At 38.3% G+C, this 23,158-nt stretch overlaps 1 protein-coding gene across 7 annotated transcripts in view; it reads left to right on the top strand.

Moving 5' to 3' along the window:
• Positions 1-13,663, top strand: part of lpin1.S (lipin 1 S homeolog) — a 61,701-nt gene extending 48,038 nt beyond the window's left edge. For 6 of the 7 annotated variants that reach the window (XM_041565060.1, XM_041565057.1, XM_018265948.2 and 3 more), the window contains 6 exons: positions 2,632-2,780; positions 6,840-6,926; positions 7,945-8,097; positions 9,023-9,137; positions 11,398-11,501; positions 12,987-13,663. In XM_041565060.1, coding sequence (XP_041420994.1) covers positions 2,632-2,780; positions 6,840-6,926; positions 7,945-8,097; positions 9,023-9,137; positions 11,398-11,501; positions 12,987-13,146 — 768 coding nt within the window. In that variant the 3' untranslated portion in view covers positions 13,147-13,663. Of the gene's footprint in view, positions 1-2,631; positions 2,781-6,839; positions 6,927-7,944; positions 8,098-9,022; positions 9,138-11,397; positions 11,506-12,986 lie in introns of those variants that run through there. The other variant, XM_041565061.1, reaches the window with a different exon arrangement.
• Positions 13,664-23,158: the final 9,495 nt, after the last annotated feature.

A 23,158-nucleotide genomic window follows, 5' to 3' on the forward strand; every position in this document is an offset into this window, starting at 1 on the left:
TCTGATAAACTTCAGTCACTCTTTATTGCTGTAATACAAGTTGGAGTGATATAACCCCCTCCCTTCCGCCAAGCAGCCTAACAACAAAACAATGGGAATGTAACCAGAGAGCAGCACAATATAACAGCTGCCTGGTAGATCTAAGAACAGCACTCAATAGTAAAATGCATGTCCCACTGCGACACAATCAGTTACATTGAGTAGGAGAAACAACAGCCTGCCAGAAAGCAGTTCCATCACAAAGTGCTGGCTCTTTGTGAAAGCACATGACCAGGCAAAATGACCTGAGATGGCGCCTACACACCAGTATTACAACTAAAAAAAAAAAAATACACTTGCTGATTCAGGAATAAAATTTTATATGGTAGAGTGAATTATTTGCAGTGTAAACCGTGTAATTTATAAATAAAAACTACATCATAAAAATCATAATCATAAAAATCATAAATTTGGGCATCTTCCTGTTTTAACCTATGATCTATTTACCCTTCCTATGTCTGCATGTGGGTCGAACCACGATCCCCTCCTGCCCTAGAGAAAAGATATTTGCTAATGGGCTATACCAGGGCCAACCAACCAAAATCCTGCAAGCTAGATTTGGTCCAAGGGATTTTTATGGCCCTAGACTGGTCAGGTGTTCCATAGACTTTTTTTTAATGACACCTTCCTTAATTAATATAATCCTTGAATGTGTGGTTTGAAATATAATCAGCCCTCTACATGTAAAAAGTTGAAAAGCACTGGGTTATACCATCTGCCCAATTGTGCCTAATGCCTACTATATCTGCTTTTTAACTGTTTTATGGATGCAGCCTGCCTTAGCCCCCACTGCCTAGGCTTGTGAGCTATTCCATGCTTCTACTACACTTTCAGGAAAGCCAGGGTGTTGATAATGAAGTAGCCTTTAACTGTGAATAAAACAAATCATTTAGCAGTTTAATTATATGGGAAATGAATGTATTTAGGCACATCTATAGCATGTCAGTTCTCTGGTGGGTTAAGAATAATTTGTTCTGTTATTTGGTTTGACACGGAGCTATTTCTATGGCCGCACATTCGCATTAAAGCAGACTGCGGGTAAATAACCATTAGGCAAACGTAATTCTGTTTGCAATGCCATTAATATATGTATGTTATCCTAAGCCCTTTTATCCACAGAAAAACACAAAGTTCTCAGGCTGTTTCATTCTGCTGCAGTACATACATGTTAACAGTGGGAGACAGTGATCCCAGCTTTAAGGGCTTGTGAAATCAAAATTTAATTGGTGTCATTTGATATGGAAATTCAGAAGGGTAAAGCCATTAGACATATCACCGTGCAGGAGGGAGGGTAAATGAGCGTGTCTGGAGAAAGGAAGCTGTAGTCGGTAATGATTCCAAATCAAATGAAATACTGTGTGTGTCTCTAATACAGAAAGATTTAAGAGATGGGTCTGGGTAGAAAAAACACTAATAGGCTGCCATGTAAAGGATCAGCTGAGGAATAATAAGACAGAACAATGAGGAAAACATTACTTTTTGTTGGAGAAAATTTAGTTTTCAAGTACAGGGAAAGTGCAAATAGGTAATTATAGTATTCTGCACATGCCAACTGTACTTAAAGGAGAAGGAAAGGTTAGAACTAAGTAAGATTTATCAGAAAGGTCTATATAAATACACCAGCAAACACTCAAAGTAATGCTGCTCTGAGTCCTCTATTAAAAGAAACAGCACATTTCTTTCCTTCTATTGTGTACTCATGGGCTTCTGTATCAGACTTCCTGTTTTCAGCTTAAACCTCCAGGGTTAGGGCTTGAGCATGCTCAGTTTGCTCCTCTCCCCCTCCCTCCTGTAATCTGAGCTCAGAGCTATAAGGGAGCAGGGTGATATCACAGCAAGCTAATATGGCAGCTGCTATCCTAAACAAACAGAGACAGTGTCCAGAACTGTTTACTTAGGTATGGAAAAGCATTCTAAAGAATTAAAATGGCATTCTAGCATGCACTGTTGTGGGTATTGGAAATAAATTGCCTTGGTAGCTTTCCTTCTACTTTAACAGCCCTTTAACAGCCGCAAGGGACCCATGGGAAATCCTTTAACAATGCGCCCGCACTGGGTGCAACGTTAGCAATTATATTCACTGTAGGGTGTCTAGCAAATTGTTACACCCCCACCCCAACGAATAGCATTTTCCTGGTCCATTAAACATAAGTGCAGGCTAAAAAATGCCCACGTTGTTAGTGTGCTGTTTCCATATATAAAACAAATAGCAAACACAAATTATTCAACCTGCCCTAACGTGAGCATTGGATCAACCCTCAAAGATTCCAAAAAAAATCTTGTATTGCAAGGGTCACTGTTAATACAGTTTGGACTAAAATGTTTATGTTCTACAATGTTCACCTTGAATTGGTGGCTCTTGTAGTGCACAGCAGTAGAACTGTATCTAATTACCACCATTCCCATCATCCCCAAGATGAGCCGGAGGGCTCCATATAACAAATGCAAGCACTTTGTCCAGCAATACTAGTAAACATGTTAAATGTCAACGTGTTCCCAGGGAAACATCATCTCCAGGCATTGTATTTCTTTCCCCTCTTTATCAGTTTATTTCATCCAGCACAGGCTGATGTAATTATCTTGTTCTTTTAGAAAAGTCTCAAGCTGAAAAATGGTCCCAATGATGTTGTATTCAGCGTCACCACTCAATATCAGGGCACAAGTCGATGCGAAGGTACCATTTACCTCTGGAACTGGGACGATAAAATCATCATTTCTGATATTGATGGAACTATCACACGGTGAGTTTGTTGCGGCTGGGAACCATAGCTCATTACTTCTGACTGATGTATGTTCTGCTCTTCAACAAGATCCCTACCTTCTCAGTTTCCAGCTTGTTATCCTGTAAATCCTCTTACATAGCACTTTTGTATCATTATAGTTATCATTCAGGGAAAACTGCTGATTTATATTTTCAAATGGGGGAAAAAAGTCCTTTGAAGGATAATCTTAAAGTCCGCTGTTATGGTTTATAATACAGTATGTAGAGGAGAAAAAAAACAAATTGTAAAAATTAAAAAGAGCTGGACAAGTCATCAATGGTGTCTAGAACGAGTAATAATGAGAAAATGAATTGCATCCCATGAAGCTAGAGTTGCTGCAACAGAACCAGATCAAGTCCAGACAGAAAAGATCTTTGAACTTAGATCAATACATGACTCCTACAGCTTCTCCTTATGGGTCAGATATTATTGGCCAGATTTAGATGATCTGCATTTCATTCATTTGTTTCTGGTAGTTTTATAGTAACATAACTGAGCTTCGATATTACCATTGACCCTCGAGTCAATGGTGGACTTGGGCTGTAGACGCGTTTCAACGTTAAAGTGTAACATGATTTGGGCTACAAACTTGGATTTTCATAAAGCATTTTTGAGGCACCAACAATGTTCATTCACCCACATTTGTCCACCTTTATAGTTTTACAGTAGGGGGGCAGATTTATCAAGGGTCGAATTCAAAATTCTTAATTCAAATTTTTGAAATTTCTTTATGGTCAAAACTGTCAAATTTGACTAGGGAGTTATTCAAATTTGATTCGAGTTTTTTAAATATATTCTAATTAGATTTTGATATTTATCATACTCTGGCCCTTTAAGAACTCAAAATCAACTATTCGCCGCCTAAAACCTGCCGAATTGCTGTTTAATGTAATGGGAGACATGCAGGGATCAATTTGTAGTTGTTTGCTGCCTTCCTGACATTCACAATTTTTTTCAGTGAAGGAAAACTGGAATCAGGTTTTAAAATTGTAATCGAATTCGATTAGAATTCGATTTGAGTTTTCGAGTCTAAAAAATTTGATTATATTAATACATTTAGGGGCAAATTCACTAAGATTCGTAGTTGCGCCAGGCTTAACTTCGCCGCACTTCGCCACACTTCGCCAGGCGTAGTTTCGCCAGCGCTTCGCAAATTCACTAAAATCCGAAGTTGCGCTCAGGGGTAGCGTAAGGTTGCGAAGTTGCGCTAGTGTTGATTCGCTAAGTAAAGCGAAGTTACGCTAGCGAAGGCTAATTTGCATACGGTGCCAAATTCAAATTTCAATGGAGGAATACGTATCAGCACTACAAATACCTAGAAAACCTTCAAAACATCAAATTTTATTTTGCCCTACACATGTGCCCACTGTCTAGGTAAGTTGCCATGAGTCAGGGGAAGTAGGGGGAAGGAGGGGAGCCCCAAAAAATTTTTCGATCTTTTTCAGCCTATCACCCATAATGTAGAAAACACGCGAGCGTTTTTTGGGACTTAGAAAAAATTTTGACTTTTTTTTTAAGCAATCCCTATCTACTCTATTGCGCTTCGCCTGGTCTGAGGTGGCGAAGGAAGTCTAGCGTAAAAGGTAGCGTTCAGTACACTGCGTGCGTTAGTGAATTTGCGTAGTTACGTCGCTAGCGAAACTTCGCCAGGCGTAAGGGTGCGAAGTAACACTAGCGAAACTACGCCAGCGCTCGTTAGTGAATTTGCGCAGTAACGAAAATGCCAAACGCTAGCGAAGTAACGCTAGCGTTCGGTGCTTCGGCGCTTAGTGAATTTGCCCCTTAGAATCTTGAATTTATGGGAGTTTATTGGAGTTTTTAAAAACTCACATGAATTTAAAATTGGACCTTTGATAAATGTGTCTCTTGGTCTCAGAGTAAAGAGTGTAAAGGGGAGTACAGGTATTGGACCTGTTATCCAGAATGCTCGGGACCTGGGGATTTCTGGGTAATGGATATTTCTTTAATTTGGATCTTCATACCTTAAGTCTACTAGATAAACAGATAAACATTAAATAAATCCAATAGGAGGATTCTGCTTCAAATAAGGATTAATTATATCTTAGTTTGGACCATGTACAAGGTACTGTTTTATTATGACAGAGAAAAAGGAAATCATTTTACATTTTTTTTTATTTTTTTTGGTTAAAAAGGAGTTTATGGGTGACAGCTATTGACAATACAAATCCCATACCTGTACTAGGAATAACACAGTGAACGAATCAATCCCACTCCAGCTCCAGCAGACAGGAGCTCTTGGTTGACCAATATGTCTCGTACAGGACCACAGAGCAATATAGCCGTTATTATCTCGTTAATTAATAAAACCATCTCATTCAATAAAATACAGATATTGGCATTAAGTTCTGTTCAACTGCAAGAAATAAGCATCACAAATAATGCAGAATAATAATGCGAGTCAGAAATAATTCTTCCAGACAATTAAAGTATATCTGATTTATGAAGTAGGTATGACCCTTACTTAGTAGTCTCAACCCACCATTGAAACCATCCGCTTTGACAATTCTAGGCAATCGGTATTGGATTTAACTTTTAGACAATACACAATCAAGTTCCATTACATAGCATTATTGTGTCTAGTTTAACAAAATCAACAAATGGGACAAACTGGGCTTTCTACATCTAATTATAATTTGTCGTGCCTTTCCCTCTTTTTTAGGTGGATTGTTTCCAGATTGTTGGCTAAAGGTCAGGGTACATACACAGATTTGGGGAGATTAGTCGCCCGGTGACAAATCTCCTCTTCTTTGGGGAGACTAATCTCCCCGAACTGCCGCCCCTGCCTTCCGAAGTTTCCTCGTTAGGCAACTTCGGAAAACAAATCGCTCCGAGTGCCATCCCGCCGGCAATTTACATTTCAGCTGGTGGGAAGGCAGAGGAGGCATTTCAGGCAGATTAGTTGCCCCGAAGAAGAGATTTGTCACCGTGCGACTAATCTCCCCAAATTTGCCTGTGTGCCCTGACCCTTATTGTTAAATTAATGTATTCCTTGTTTTATGTTCTTAAATCAGGCTTGCCCATTTACACATAATTCCCCCATATGTAATAAAAGGCACTAATGTTGCCCAGGAGCAGTAACACATAGCAACCAATAAGATGCTTCTTTTAAACAGGTGACCATTTAATGCTTCCTGCTGATTGGTTACTATGGGTTACTGCTCCTGGGCAAATTTAGGGCCTTTTTTTTTAAATAAACCCCATTATGTTTAAATGTGCTCCATGAGGCCCATTCTATAGCTTAGAAACTCCTTGCAAATCTTGTTTTGTTTTCTAACTGTGGCTGTTCCTTCTCCTTTCCTAATTATATTAGTGCCCCTTCTCAACACTTGTACATTTCCCTTTGCATCTTCCACTTACAGATAATTAACTGACTCCTTATTAAACAAGGGTTGACGGTAATAGAAGGTAAAGTCAACTATGGATATAAATACAGCCTATAGAATAGATTGTCAAAACAATTTGTTGTTCGCCTGAAGATGGCAAAAAAAATTCTGTTGGAAAGTAGCGGACGGCTACAGATAAGGAGGGTAAACAAAAATGTTCCTTGCATTTCATATATGAGTCCTGGATGCAGCTCAGATATCTGCCCTTGGCTCTGTCTATGGAAAAGGTTTGCAAAACTGGCAAGATGTAGTATTACAATAAACTCAAAACAATTGATAATCCTATAAATTGTAGTACTTTTTGAATTAAGTATCACCAATGAATAGTAGACCTCCCACCTTAATTAGCTGGAAGACTTTGACTTGTGTTTACCTGTTAATGCCATTCGAAGAAATACCTCCTTCTATACTTATTGATTTCTTAGGGTTTCCATATCTCCTGTCCTTCTTCAACTGACTCCCCAGGACCTGCTGACCACAATAACGTCTTTTGGTTTTTGCTGTTTGCCTTATAAATATGTCAATGAATGCCCAACATAAACAGTAGACTTCCCAAAACATTACTGTAAAGAATACAACCAAACTATTTATAATTTGTGGCATATTGAATAAAAATGGTGGTCTTTTCTTTCAGATCGGACACCCTGGGTCATATTCTGCCAACACTGGGTAAAGACTGGACTCACCAAGGGATAGCAAGGCTCTATCACAAAGTGAGCCAGTGAGTATCTCCAAATGACGTTGGGATCAGAGGGGTTTTGGAATAACTAAATGTTACTGGGATTTATGGCAAAATGTTTTTAGGATTTTGGGTAGTACATAAGTTGTAACCTGGTAGATCCTCTGTGCTACTGGCCCTCCAATTTGGCGCTGGATATCTGTAGACCTCTCTGTTGTCAAAGGGGAACTATCATAAAAATGAAAATTTAATATAAGCTTCCTCATACTGAAGTAAGAAACTTTCTAAATACAATCAATTAAATATTCTGCATCGTTTCTGAAATAATCTGATTCTTCACTATCCCTCTCTCAGCATCTGTTTCTCTTCTTTCTGTCTTCATGCAACAGTTGGGTGTCAGATGAATGATCCAATATATCTTATAGGGGGGCTTCCTTTCCTAGCAGATGTATTAGAGCTCACTCAAATAACTGATTCTAGTACAAACCAAATCTAACAAAATAACTGCATTTTTGCACAAATTCTGCATGTAGAGAGACATGTCTGGTGATTTTAATAGAGTGAGCTCTAATACATCTTCTAGGCAAAAGGAGCCCCCTATAAGATATATTGGATCTAACTGTCAATGAATATCTGACACCCAACTGCTGCATGAAGAAAGAATGAAGAGAAACAGATGCTGAGAGAGGGATAGTGAAGATAAACTTGATTATTTCAGAAACAGTACAGACTATTTAATTGATTGTATTTAGAAAGTTTCTTATATCAGTAAGATGAAGCTTATGTTAAATTTTCATTTTTGCAATATTTGCCTTTAAACCAAGCTTTTAATGGAGTTTTGTGAGATGGTGTTTTTATTCAGCATCTGTATTATACGGTGAAACCTGGGATATCCATCTGCTGCTGAACCTCTACAAGTCTATGTATTAGAATGATTTAGATTATGGTATAATACATCCTACAGATAACTCAGGCTACATAAAGCAGTGCAGGAGGTTAGCCTTCCTACTTTTATTCTTAGGAATAATTATGTGTCATTTTGATTCCATTTGCATTTTAGGAATGGCTATAAGTTTCTCTACTGCTCAGCCCGGGCCATTGGTATGGCTGATATGACTAGAGGCTACCTCCACTGGGTGAATGAACGTGGGACAGTACTACCTCAGGGACCCGTTCTCTTAAGTCCTAGCAGTTTGTTCTCTGCCTTACACAGGTATAGTATATCACTAGTTTCTGATATAATCAAAATCCTACGCAGTGTGTTTGCTGTTACTATTATGCAAATATAAGTATTCAATTCTATTAATTTTCAATGATTTCTTCTGCCTCTTGCCAGCTTTCAAAAAACCCCAGCAGGAAAAAGATATATTTTGCTTTGTGAGATTACAATTTTATTGTTATTTTGTATTACTTATCTTTCTGTTCAGGGCCTCTCCTATTCATATTCCTGCCTCTCATTCAAACTGCCACCTGGTTGCTATGGTATCTTGTCCCCTTGCAACCAGATAGCTGCTGAGATTCCAAACTGGAGAGCAAGAAGCTAAACCAGCTTGGAGTATATCCCAGACCCTTCCACTTTTCAGTGAAGAGGAGCTCTGGCCAAGGGAACAAGTTAAGGGGGGTGACTGACAAATTGGTCCACACCAATAATTTTTACTTTACTTTAGGGCTGCACCAAATCTACTATTTTGGATTCGGCCGAATCCTTCGTGGAAGATTAGGCTGAATCCACGAATCCTTCGTGGAAGATTTGGCCGAATACCGAACTTAATCCGAATCCTCATTTGTTTATGTATAGGGGCGGGAAAGGAAAAAGTGGAAAAAAATTGGTTTACTTCCTTGTTCTGTGACGAAAAGTCACGTGGAATCCCACCCTGCCCACAATTTGCATATGCAAATTAGGATTTGGTTTCGGCCAGGAACAACGATACGGCCGAATCCTGCTGAAAAAGGCTGAATCCTGGCCGAATCCCGAACCGAATCCTGGATTCGGTACATCCCTACATTACTTGTCCTTTAATGTAAATGCATCACCACTCGATAACAGATTCTGTTTGAGCTATTAGCCTAATATCTTTACTTTTAGATGATAAAATAAAGGATTTACTTAAAAGTTACCACTTTATATTTCTAAACAGGGAAGTGATTGAAAAAAAGCCGGAAAAATTTAAGATTGAGTGCCTGACGGACATCAAAACTTTATTTCAGCCCAATGAAGAACCATTTTATGCTGCTTTTGGAAACCGCTCCACTGTAAGTAGCGAAGCATTACACCCCAGAAAATGTATGAGACATGTTATCCAGAATGTTCGCGACAAGGAATTTTCCGGATAATGGATCTTTCCAAAATTCTGCTTCCAATAAGGATTAATAATATCTTAGTTTGGATCAAGCACAAACTACTGTTTTATTATTACAGAGAAAAAAGAAATCATTATCAGATTATTTGGATAAAATGGAGTCTATGGAAGATGGCCTTTCCGTAATTCGGAGCTTTCTCGATAACAGGTTTCCGGATAACGGATCTTATACCTCTACCAAAAAATTCAACTGACATGGGCAAGTGACAGAGTGGTACCTAAAAAATAAAGCAGGGGACCATCCCATTTAATACAAAATATTCTCCACTATTTGAACTGTTATTAAAACGATCCTTATTTGTTGATGAACAATTAAGCAGAATAACTGATACAGATATGGCATCTGTTATGCAGAAACCTGTTATCCAGAAAGCTCAGAATTACGGGAATCTCCCATAGAGAAATAATTACATTAAAAAAAAAATCCTTTATCTCAGGATGGTCGTCTCCCATAGACTCCATTTTATCCAAATAATCCAAATTTTTAAAAATGATTTCCTTTTTCTCTGTAATAATAGAAATATAAAACAGTAGCTTGTGCTTAATCCAAACTAAAATATAATTAATCCTTATTGGAGGTAGAACAATCATATTGGGTTTACTTAATAGTTAAATGGCTTTTTAGTAGCCTTAAGGTATGGAGATTCAAATTATGGAAAGACCCCTTGTCTGGGAAAACCCCCAAGTCCCAAGCATTCTAGATAACAGGTCCCATACCCATATAGTCAAAGAAGGGAGAGTTTCCATAAAATACAATAGTTTTTTTCCGGTATATTACATGAATATAGTTTTTATATAGGCTTCAGTGAGTGATGTCATACAGCTGACATCACAAACTAATGATTAGAAGTGATGATATCAGAAAGCACTGTATATATTTTACAGATCATTTATGGCTCTTCTGTATAATAAATACATAAAAGAGCTCTTTTATAACAGAACGAGCATGGTGGTGTTCCTTTATCAACAGTGGACAGTAACCGATTGCAGCCAATCAAATTTGCCAGCACTGTATTGCTCCTGCCGCAGTACATTGGTGGTGCCTATTCTGTCCAAGCTTTTTATGGTGAGCGATGGAGGGACCCCATAGTCCTTTAGCTGCGCAGCGAAGATGGGGGGTCTTATTTATCAAAATCCAAATTTTTTTATGATTATTTTAATAAAAAAAAAAGTCAGACCAAACTAGAATACATGATTGGACCTTATTTATTTTTAAAAAAGCACAATTTAATCGGATCGGGGACAAATACAAAAAAAATCTAGCGAAATCCAATTTTTGTTATGATTATTTTAATAAAAAAAAAGTCAGACCAAAATAGAATCCACTATTTGACCTTATTTATTATTTAAAAAGCAGGATTTAATCAGAACAGGGACAAATACAAAAAAATCAAGCGGAAATCCTAATTATATGAATTTTTTCCCGAATCGCTTGTTTTTTTTCAGACTTTTTCCCAAAAAGCCTGAATTTTTCAGATTTGTTGCTGAAAAGTCTGATATAGACAGATTTTCAGGCTAATTCTAGCGCAAACCACAGAATCTTCCAAATAGGATAAGGACCTCTCCCATTGACTTATAAGTAGGGATGGGCGAATTTGACCCATTTCGTTTCGCCAAAAATTCGCTGCCAGTGAAATGTCGCTGACGCCCATTAAAGTCTATGGGTGTCAAATATAATTTTGCAGCACGGCCATACAAGTCTAAGGGCGTCTTTTTTTTCGGTGAAACAAGGCGAAAAAATTCAGACTTTTTCCATGCTCAGAGTATAACAAATCACGACAGATTCAAGTTTTTTATTCCACTAAAAATTCAGATTTTATACTAAATAAAACTTGAATTTTTCACATTCCCCCCAAAAATTCCCCCAAAATATCCCATGTAGTTATCCAAGTCTACATATTTATGAGAGCATCAAACTGAAATCAGATCATACTCAAAGTATTCAAAGTATATTTATAGTCTAATAGCCGAAAATTTATACTTTACATATCCACTTCTTCGTCTTTTTTTATCTTTTTTATCCGGTTACACAGAGAACTCGGCTTTGCTGCTCCATTAATCTTTCTTACACAATGTGAATTTGCATCGTGTGACATTATTACCCTGTTAAACTGTCCCTACCGTAACAAATGCCGAATTTCTGATTCCCGCAGGACGTGTATTCATACAAAGAAGTCGGCGTTTCGCTAAACCGGATATTTACAGTCAATCCCAAAGGGGAGCTGATTCAGGAGCACGCGAAGACCAACATATCGTCGTAAGTAATGTTTTATTATGATATTGATTGATTGCCAGACTTTTAGCCCCCCATCCTGCCCTTCTATATGTGAGATCATCATTTTTATATTATTATATAAAATTTTGATTAACTGCCCCAACTAATTGGAAGCTTCGGAAGGAGCCGGTGTTAAGGAAGGCACAAACGGTTACAAAAATTCTATTGTGTTTTCATATAAAATATATAACTAAAAAAATATATAAAATATATAAAATAACAGGATCGACCACAATAGGAAAAACACTGCGTATAAATGTCTTATTTGTATTTAAGGTCAGAATTGTAATTTATTTAACTGTTGATTTATAATGAGTATATATACAATATATATCTCTGCTGTTTGGGCTGAAGCACACACAATCAAGGGATCACAACTGCCTGGGTGCCAGTTATAAATTAATGTAAAGTTACAAAAAAATCTGTGGTTTATTTCAAGGTTTCGGCTCAGGAAGACGGCTCAAGTTTAGAAGCCGAAACGTTGAAATAAACCACAGAATTTTTCATGAAACACCTTTGAGTGCGGATCATTCCTTTTTTGTACATATATATATAATTTGCATTACCCAAATGCTGTACTGGAAGCAGATACAGAATATTCACTTTTGGATAGTGCACCAGGCTATGATTCATTTAAAGCGCACATATTTAATGTTTAATTTTTAATATGTAATTTAAAGGGGTGTTTGTTTCACCTTTAAGTTAAGTTGCTTAGAATGGCTAACTCTAAGCAACTTTTCAAATGGGTTTTCTTTATTACAGTTTTTTAAAATATTTGCCTTCTTTTTACGCTTGTCAGACAGGAGTCACTGACCCCATCTTAAAAAAAACAAATGCTCTGTAAGGCTACAAATGTATTGTTATTGCTGCTTTTCATTACTCATCTTTCTAGTCAGGCCTCTCCTATTCATATTCCAGTCTCCTATTCAAATCAGTGCATGGTTGCTAGGGGAATTTGAACCCTAGCAATTGTTGAAACTGCAAACTGTAGAGGTGATAAATAAAAAGCTAAATAACAAAAAAAAATGAAAACTAATTGCAGATTGTCTCAGAATATCACTCTCTACATCAATGATCCCCAACCAGTGGCTCACAAGCAACATGTTACTCACCAACCACTTGGATGTTGCGCCCAGTGGCTCCAGGCTTGGAGGGACATTTTGGTTGCAAAAACCAGGTTTACGGCCAAACCGAACCTCCTGTAGGCTGCCATTCCACATAGGTGCTACCTAATAGCCAGTCACATTCCTTATTTGGCACCCCAGGAACTTTCTTTCATGCTTGTGTTGCTCCCCATCTCTTTTTGCATTTGAATGTGGCTTATGTGTAAAAAAGTGGGAACCCCTACTCTACATCATAATAATTTCTCAAATTATATTATATATATTATATTTTTCATTGATAATGCACCAGACTATTTGCTATTTCTCTAGTTGTTTCCACTGAATATTTTGCACATTGTTCCAGGTACGTCAGACTCTGCGAGGTGGTGGATCACATATTCCCTTTGTTAAAAAGGAGCAACTCATCCGATTTTCCCTGCTCGGATACATACAGTCATTTCACGTTCTGGAGGGAACCTTTACCTCCAGTTGAAAATCAAGACATTCATCCATCAGCATCTTAAATATCCTGCAGCATTTCGGTGAAAGAAGACCCTAAACCTAAATATTTGAGAGCTTTGCAACTTTTTGGACTTTTCCTAAACTTTCAATCTAACGGAACCCTTGCAAGATTCTTTGATCGACGTGAAAATATTGTTGGTTTTTTTTTCAACATATTATGCCAAAGGTTTGGAAAGTACTAGATGAGTATGATATAGGAACCATAGCCGTGAAACGGTGTCTGAAGCAACCTGCATGTGGTGTGCTCAGTTCAGTTTACTGGGAAAATTTTTTTTCTCATTTAAAGGAGAAGGAAAGGTTCAAACTAAGTAAGCTTTATCAGAAAGGTCTATATAAATACACCAGTAAACCCTCAAAGTAAAGCTGGCCATAGACGCAAAGATTCGATCCTACGAATGCACGATTTAAACGATTTTCAGACCGCGTGTGGAGAGTCGTTTGGTCGATCGGCCAGGTTAAAAGATTTCTGTCGGCTGCCGATAATATCTCTGCATGTATTGCTGATTGTACGATTTTCAGTGGGAGACTGTCACTAGCTTTGTCGGACATAACTTTCGTACGATTGCTGTCAGGGGCAGAACATCGGCTGATCTGTTCTTTTACTACTTTATTTGATCTGAATGGTTAGTGACAGGTCGGGAGATGGGGAAGTCCGATCATATCCTCGAATGATCGGATCTTTGCATCTATGGCCAGCTTAATGCTGCTCTGAGTCCTCTGTCAAAAGAAACGCAGCATTTCTTTCCTACTGTTGTGTATGATAAATACGCCTTTCAAAATCCTATAGAAATGAATGGAGAGAGGCAGAATTTCACTCTAGAAGACTGTGGCAACCTCTAACTTCACAGCTTAAACCTCCAGGGCTTGGGCTTGAGCATGCTCAGTTTGCTCCTCTCCCCTTCCCCTCCCTTCTGTAATCTGAGCTCAGAGCTATGAGCGAGCAGGGTGAGACTCAGGCAGGAAGTGATTTCACAGCAAGCTAATATGGCAGCTGCTATCCTAAACAATCAGAGTGTCAAACAGTGTCTAGAGCTGTTTACTGAGGTATGGAAAAGCATTCTAATGGTGTTCTAGCGTGCAGTGTTGTCGCTAATCTATTGGCAATAAACTACCTTGGTAGCTTTCCTTCTCCTTTAAAATGTATTCAGCATTGCATTGAAGAAATCAGGAGATAGCCAACTTTAACATGTTTGGAGGCAAAATAGACCTTTGACTGGGCTTGACTATAGAGTAACAAAGTACATCTTATGGTCCTCGGGTTTTGTTGGCTGCTGATAGTTCTATCACCATCTTGTCCAATATCCACCATCTTGCCTTACTATACATGGTATATCACATCCTCTGCTGCTCTGTAGGACTCTAACCCCTGTTTAGGCTCCCGGGTGAATACCCTATATTTTCACCAGCCTAATAAATTAGACATAGGAGCATTCTTGAAAGTGCAGTGTTGATTCCTGATAAAATAGAATTCTTTTTGCACTGAATAGGCCGAACCAATAGTAAATTGCACTGTATGGGCAAACTGTGACTCTAAACGTTGGCTGGAACTCAGTAGAGAAATCTCTGCATCTCAGCTCCTGTGTACGGAAGTACAAAAGTATTTGATGCAGAAATATTTATCAGCTAATGAGTACTTTTTGCATGATTTTTGGCTTTAGCATCAAACGGTACATTATTATTTACTGCAGGCAGCAGTCTCTAGGCCAGGGATCCCCACAACCTTTTGAACCTGTGAGCAACATTCAGAAGCAAAAGGAGTTGGGGAGCAACACTAGCATGAAAATGTTCTTGGGGTGCCAAATAAGGGCTTTGATTGGGTATTTGGTAGCCCCTATGTGGATTGTCAACCTACATTAAGGCTCTATTTGGCAGTACACCTGGTTTTTATACAACCAAAACTTGCCTCCAAGCCTGGAATTCGGTGAAGCCACTGGGAGCAACATCCAAGGGGTTGGAGAGCAACGTGTTGCTCAAGAGCTTCAGGTTGGGGATCACTGCTCTAGGCAATATACCAAAGACATGGCAGCTTTTCCATTTCTGACTACATCTGGGCCATCGTGGTTGCAGAAATGGCCTCGGTTACTTTGGTCACATAACTGCGCTCCACAAACACAACCAGAAGAGGTTGGCGTGAGTATGACAGGGCTAGTAAAATGTCCAAGTATCGGAACTGACCTGATTCATTCCAGGTGTAAAGAATGGAATCTCATATGGACTACTTACTCTTTCTGTGAAAGAATTGGATGCTTACATAGTAATGCTGGGTTCTCTTACTGCTATAGACAAATATTTTTTTATGAAGCGATAGTTATGCATTGAGGTGCAAACATTATTTGTGCTTCTTCTTTCTTTTTTTTATTGCCTTGTGTCTTTACCTTGAATACACTGAGCTAATAACTGGGCTAATGTGAGGATTATGATATTACTGTAAAAATGATTGTAAAATTCAATTCAATTTGTGTTAATGGTGCACACTGTGCAAAGTAGCATGCTGCAATGCAATGGTGCCCAAGTTGAGCCCATGGAGTCTACCGCAAAATGAATTTATCCATTTAGAACCGTTTCAAGGAATGGAAAAATACTGGTTAATTATGTAGGGAATGCTTCATAAATTCAGGGACGGATTTACATAGTGGGCACTGCCGTCGCCCCTGTCCCCTCCCCTTTATTTGTGCAAATTTTCATCATCTGGACCGGAGCAATGGGGATTGGTGTATGGGTAATTTAAAAAATTATTGTATCATCCCGAGTGTTTTTCAACCAATGTGGGTGTGGTAGGTATATTCATATTCATTCTAGGAAAGGAAGCCCCCCTATAACATATAACTGTCCATGAATATCTGACACCCAACTCCTGAATGAAGAGAGAATGAAGAGAAACAGATGCTGAGAGAGGAATAGTGAAGATGAACTTGATTATTTCAGAAACGATGCAGAATATTTAATTGATTGTATTTATGAAGTTTATTATTTCAGTATGAGGAAGCTTATATAAAATTTTTATTTTTGAGATAGTTCCCCTTTAAGCACTCCAGTTAAATTCACGGATTTATGTGCTACCTTATGTGACAAAACCAGTGGGGTCTAGAGAGCCATCGCCCCCTCCGGATTCTTATGTGGGCAGGAGGCAAGAAATTTTCTGTGCATCTAAATTATCTTCCCTCTCTATTTACTGCCTAGGTGCTCCATTTCATTAAACAAAGGCATTCCAGAGACAATGGAATTAAATTAAAGAGCAGCATAGACAAAGTACCTGGCCAATGCATTTTCTGATGAGGAGGAGGAGAGCCAGCACAGGGTAGGAAGTAAGTGTCTAGAGCAGAGATTTTTTTTTTTTTACCTGTGAGCCATATTTAATTGTTAAAAGAGTTGGGGAGCATGTAAAAAAGTTCTTCGGGTGCCAACTAAGGGCTGTGGTTGGCTATTAGTAGCCCCTACGTGGACTGACAGCCTCTAGGAAGCTCTGTTTGGCAGTCCACTTGGTTTTAAAACTTGCCTCCAATCCTGGAATTCATAAATAAGAACCTGCTTTGAGGCCACTGGGAGCAACATCCATGGGGTTGGTGAGAAACATGTTGCTGGGGATCAGTGATCTAGAGCCACTAGGGGGTGCTCTGTTATTCTACCTTTCCTTCTCCTGTAAACCAGAGATTTAGTATGAGCTAAACTAAAATCCTGTCATGGAAGCATCATAAAAAAGCAATATAGTGCTAGAGCATTAAAACACCAGCTTCACCGATACGCTGCCTCGGTCCTATTACAGGGGATTTATTGACACAGATCTCTTTTAAGAAACAGATACTTTTTATACTCTTTATGCACTGAGCTTTCCAATTGGTGGATCTCTAGAGCTCAGTCTGGGCACCAGGGTCACACATGATCATCAGGATTTATTTGGGGTGTGTGTTGTAGATACTTAGCAAAATATATGCACATGTTATATTTGATAATGGAAGCTAATTCAATAGCATAATAGCATTATTCTAGTGGATTATAAAAAGATTAGAGTATTCAGTATATGAGTTATTTTTATAGGTAGCCCAGTAGAAAGCAACCTCAGCTGATCTCAAGTTATTCCTGTAGGCTTTGGGTGAAGGTAATGCATCTATAACTGGCGGTGGTCTAACCAGTGGGCTGATCCCACTAACAGATCCCATAGATTTAATATGTTCCATAACTTATATACCGTATATACTTGAGTATAAACCGAGGTACCTAATTTTACCTCCAAAAACTGGGAAAGCTTATTGACTCGAGTATAAGCCTAGGGTGAGAAATGCAGCAGCTTCTGGTAAGTTTCAATCAAAAAAATTGAGGGTTTCTGCTCCCATTGGAGGTGCCAGCGTCTCGTTTTTGGATGCCGGCGAATATTCTTGGAGACTATTCTTGGACGCTGGCGAATATTCTTGGACGCCGTTTTTGCGCTTGACCCGAGTATAAGCCGAGGTAGAGTTTTTCAGCATATTTTGGGGGCTGAAAAACTCGGCTTATACTCGAGTATATACGGTAGTTTCTTTTTGGTTTCTTTTTTTTTTAAGCTTTCCAGGCACTTAGATATTGCTTACCCTTTCAATTGGAAAAAGCAATGCTCACCATATCTTCAGTTTAGGATACGCTATACTCCATATTGGTTGCTATCGCTGTATTACAATGTCAGTATTTCTATCCTGTATCCAGTCTAGCACTGTTTGATGCATTTGAGTTCCAAGCTGTATACACTACAGGTTATTGTATTAAGCACATACACACACGTAGCCGCAGCTAACAAGCTCGGGGGCAGATCCAACTCAAACAATTGGCACTTATCTCTGCTCCTTGTTCCCTATGTGCACACGTGCCCCGTTCTTAATTGTGTTTGTACTTTATGAAAGAAATGACTGAAAGCAAGTAATAGTGATGTATCTGATCTGTAAGACTAACTACTCAATAAAGAACAACGGGTTGCAAACCTCTTTGTTTCCTTAATTCCCATGGCTGTGACGTCTGGGAAACTTCCATCAGACTAAACCAATCGTTTTAACTTCAGGCCAACCATAGGATCATAATGGGGACCTACAGAGACCCATCAGGAGACAACGATATCAACATGCCAAAGTGGTTCACGTTTGAGGGCATTTTAAAGCCTACCTAATGAATATTTGGCTAATTGTTGGCCTAATGTTGATCGGCCAGGTTAAAGTTCCCATACATGGACTGATAAGCTGCTGACTATCCAGGTCCATGTATGGCCAGTTCTAGTTTTGTATGACATTTGGTACCATAGATATAGGTTGATTCCTTGACTGAGCAAATCTGAAAATGTTTTAATTTCCTACTGTTAGTACAGGTTTGGGACCCATTATCCAGAACCCACAGGACCTGGTTCTTTCCGGATAATGGACCTTTCCATAATTATGATCTTCATAACTTAAAGGGCATGTAAAGGCAAAAAAATAAAATCCCATTTTTACTTTCTTTAATGAAAAAGAAACCTATCTCCAATATACTTTTATTAATAAATATGTACCGTTTTTATAAGAAACCTGACTGTATGCAGTGAAATTCTCCCTTCATTTAGTGCTGTGGATAGGAATTGTCAGATGGTCCCTAACTGCTCTGCAGGGAAACAATCATACTTATGAACAGCAGGGGGAGCCCCGCCTTACTTCCCAGCCATGCAGAACTCAAGCAGCTTTATGACGATCCCTAAGCAGCCCAGACCACACTGAGCATGTGCACAGTCTTAGTCTTGCAAAGATGTTTAACAAAGTTACAAGATGGTGACCCTCTGTGGCCAACTTTGAAAGCATAAATTATTTGTTTGATTAGGCTTGTGGTGCAGTAAGTTCATGTTTATGTTTAGTATACAAAATACAGCATTTCTCGCCTTATTCTATTTTATACTTTACATGCCCTTTAAGTCTACTAGAAAATCATGTAAACATTAAATAAACCCAATAGGCTGGTTTTGCCTCCAGTAAGGATTAATTATATCTTAGTTTGGATCAAGTACAAGGTACTGGGGGTCATTTATAAAGTTAGCGCAGCGCATATTTATTCGCAAATGGTTGTATTTCCCATGTTTTTCCTGAAAGCTAATATATTGCACCGCTCTGCCCGTCTTTACGTTTTTTTTACAAATTCACATTGTGAATACATTTTTGCAAATGGCTCACGAATGAGACGATTGTGTGAGTGCGCCCACTGTGCGAGGTCGTTGTGCATGAAAATAGCGTTGACAGTAACTTAAATTCGCAATTTGCAAAACTGTTTTGCGAATATTTTTTCCCCCACCAAATTTGTGGCGTCATTCAGACACAGAGTGTGCACATAAATATTCGCAATTTGCGTTTTTTGACATGTTTAAAAATCTCTTATAGACATTTGCATTGTGAAAAAGAATTCACAATTCTGTTCTTATTCAGCTTTAAAAATATAACCTTGCGCAGGGCAAATATATTCACTGTGCGAATCAATCTGCCCTGCGCGAACTTTATAAATGAGCCCCACTGTTTTATTATTACAGAGAAAAAGGAAATCCTTTTTAAAAATTTAGATAATTCGGATAAAATTGAGTCAATGGGAGATGGCCTTCCGTAATTTGGAGCTTTCTGGATAACAGGTTTTTGGATAATTGATCCCACTGCTCCTGCATGTGCATCGGTGTTGTTTGCAGCAGGAAAAAAATATAAAAAAAATTCTCAAAACTATTTAAAACTTTAAAAATATTATACTTTGCTGACACATTCAGTACAATGTAAAGGACTTATTTATAGCAATGACTTCCCCTTTACCTTGTTTTATGGGTTAAATTTCAAGCTTGTGCCTTTATTTTAGCCTTTTTGAGCCCTAGATACAGTTATAATGCAGAGGATGAATCATCAGTCTTTGGCAAGCGTTAGCAGCAGTGACATTATTCATATCATTTCCATTCAGTTGATAAAGAGTCAACATGCAGACAGTGCCTCCGAGCAAATGTTTGCTACAAACAGACAAACTGTCGCTTGCAAGTGCCATCAGTTTCTCTGCCAGGTTTGTACTAGGCCTCTCTCCTGCATATTTGTCATAAATTAAAAAAGGGAACGCGGTGTATTTCATGTTAAATCAACATAAAATTGCATAGCTGGTGTCCTCAAGGTTGTAAATATTTAGCATATGCTTGAAACGGAGAATTTATGTTTAAATAATATTTTTCTGGAAAAGTATTTTGGGAAAAAAAGGGAAATTTCAGTTGATTTCACAGCCTATGTGGTCAGTGTTAGATACACCTTCATTATGAGTCATTGGGGCACCAACAACTCCTCAGCCTGAGATTCACGTGTGGTCAGGACATTGTTCATGAAACCTTCAGAGAATGCACACATGACTTCTACATGTATGTGGTGTGTAAGGCAGGTGCCCTACATGTACCAATAAGATCAAACGCAGTTCCTCTTCACTGCCTCCTAGTATGATCCTTCATGGAGTGGACAGAGCATTAGGAAGGAGGCCAGACCATGTGTAGCCTCCCATACGCTCCCCCATCATCTGGTTGATCGGGCAGAGAGTGTAACCAGTCGGTTCATTCATTACAGGACAATCTCTTAAAGGGGAACTCAAGTCTAAAATAGAATAATGCTAGAAATGCTGTATTTTGTATATTAAATATAAACATGAACTTTCTGCACCAGAAGCCTAATTAAACAAACGATTTATGTTTTCAGAGTTGGCCGCAGGGGGCTGCCATCTTGTAACTATGTTAAAGGGGACCCGTCACCCAAAAAAATGATTCATAATCCTATTTTATCACATTAGTCAAGCAAAATGAACTTTAATTACACTATATAAATTATTTGAATCTTGTTTCCTTCAGTCTGGGAATTCATAATTATAGCAAGCAGGCAGGAGCCATTTTGTGGACACTGTTATTAAGACAAGTCTTGTATCATCTCAGAATCTTGTTTGTGCACCAGAATGGGGGACCTGATGTTCATCCCCATGCCCTGGTTACACAATTAAATGGTAAAAAGAACGGAGGGAATGTGGGGAGAGCAGTGACATCTAGGAAGTGCTGAATGGAAAGTGAAAGTAATTGTCTGCCCCACCTCTCTGCATTTGGCATAGAGGTGGGGCAGACAGTATTTGATTTACAGCTTATATTTTTCAATGACCTTACAACAGCTATGAATGTTTTAATAAAAAATAGAAGTTGCATTTCATGTTTAATTTGAAAAGGACTTTTATTAAACAGCTTTTCTGTCTGATTGACAGGTCCCCTTTAAACATTTGCAAGACCAAGACTGTGCACATGCTCAGTGTGGTCTGGGCTTCAGTCGGGAGGTTAAGCTTAGGGATCGTCATAAATTATCAAAACAGCACAAGTCAAATAATATCTGCCATAGAAGCCAATACATCAAGACTTATTAATAATCAGAATATACAGACTGCACTGGGTCCTGTGTTGTCATTTAATCTAATGTGGATTTTATAGTTTTTGTATTGTTTAATATAAACTTTCTCCAACTCTACAGAACCAGTGGCTGCAGCATAAAAATCCTTCAATGAGAATCCCATTTTATCTGTTTAAATCTGGTTTCATGATCTTTGTTCCTGCAGCTGGAGTTGGAAACATTAAAGGGGATGTAAAGGCAAAAATAAAAACCAATACGCAGTCGCCAGCTGCTCTACAGGGAAACAAACAAAGCTGCTCAAGTTCTGGGAAGTAAGTTGGGAGGGGGGTTGCCACATGCTATTTGAAAGTATGATCCTTTCCCTGCAGAGCAGTTTGGGACTGTCTGCAGTTTCCTATCCACAGAAATCAGAGGCTCAGCACAACTAAATGAAGGGATAATTTCACTGAATACAGTCAGTTTTATTATACAAACGGTACACATTTTCTAATTAAAGTATATTGGAGATAGAAATGGGATTTTATTTTTTTGCCTTTATATCCCCTTTGAATTCAAATGATGCTGCTGATGTTTTGTATTGCATTCATTATCTGGAAACCCATTATCCAGGAAGCTAGGAATTAGGGGAAGGTCATCTCCCATAGACTCCATTTTAAGCAAATAATTCTAATTTTTAAAAACGATTTCCCTTTTCTCTGTAATCATAAAACAGTAGCTTGTACTTTATCCCAACTAAAATTTAAATTTAATTCATTCTTATTGGACGCAAAACCAGCCTATTAGGTTTTTTTAATGTTAAATTATATTTAGCAGACTAAGGGGGTTTTTTTTTATCAAAATCCGAGTTTTAAGTAAAAAAAAATGCGACGAAACTAGAATCCACGATTTTATCTCATTTCTGGTTGGAAAAAACTCAATAAAATCAGTTCTGAAAAAGACTTGAAGACTTCGGGTTTTTGCAAAAAACCCATAATTTTTTTGGTTTTTATGTCCGAAACGCTCAAATTTTTTGTGAAAATTTAAGAAACCCCTGATATTTTTTTGGCTGAAACGCAGCACTGACCATTTGAAATTGGACCTTTGCCATTTACGTCTACAGGACCCCGACAGCTTGGATTACTTTCAGATTCTGACAGATCAGCCTCACAGTATAATAAATCACAAAAAAAAATCAAGTTTTTTTTCCACTAAAAATTCCGATTTTATAGTTAAAAAAAACTCATTTTTTTTTTTGGCATTCTGACTTTAATAAATAACCGCCTAAAACTATTGTGATCTAAATTACAGAAAGATCCCTTATCCAGAAAACCCCAGGTCCATAGCATTCTGGATACCCAGTCCCATACCTGTATTGGGGATCAAATACTATTCCCAGGCAAAAGTGAAAGAGTACTAAGGGTCACACGATGACACCTTTAAGTATTAATCCTAGCCAGCCAAGGCCGGGGTCAGTATTACAAATTTATTGGCGATGTACTTGCTGGTACCTTGTAATAACCAATAGAGGTGAAATATTTAGACTCAATTCGTGAGAAAAAAAAGCCCATAGACTATAATGGAAAGGAAAAAAAATGTTGTTTGAAGCCCATTGACAGGCTGGTTTGACACATTTTTAGGTAAGTGAAATGGGTCAGGTTCATCCATC

The sequence above is a fragment of the Xenopus laevis genome, chromosome 5S, assembly GCF_017654675.1.
Source record: "Xenopus laevis strain J_2021 chromosome 5S, Xenopus_laevis_v10.1, whole genome shotgun sequence".
Classification (NCBI taxonomy): Eukaryota; Metazoa; Chordata; class Amphibia; order Anura; family Pipidae; genus Xenopus; species Xenopus laevis.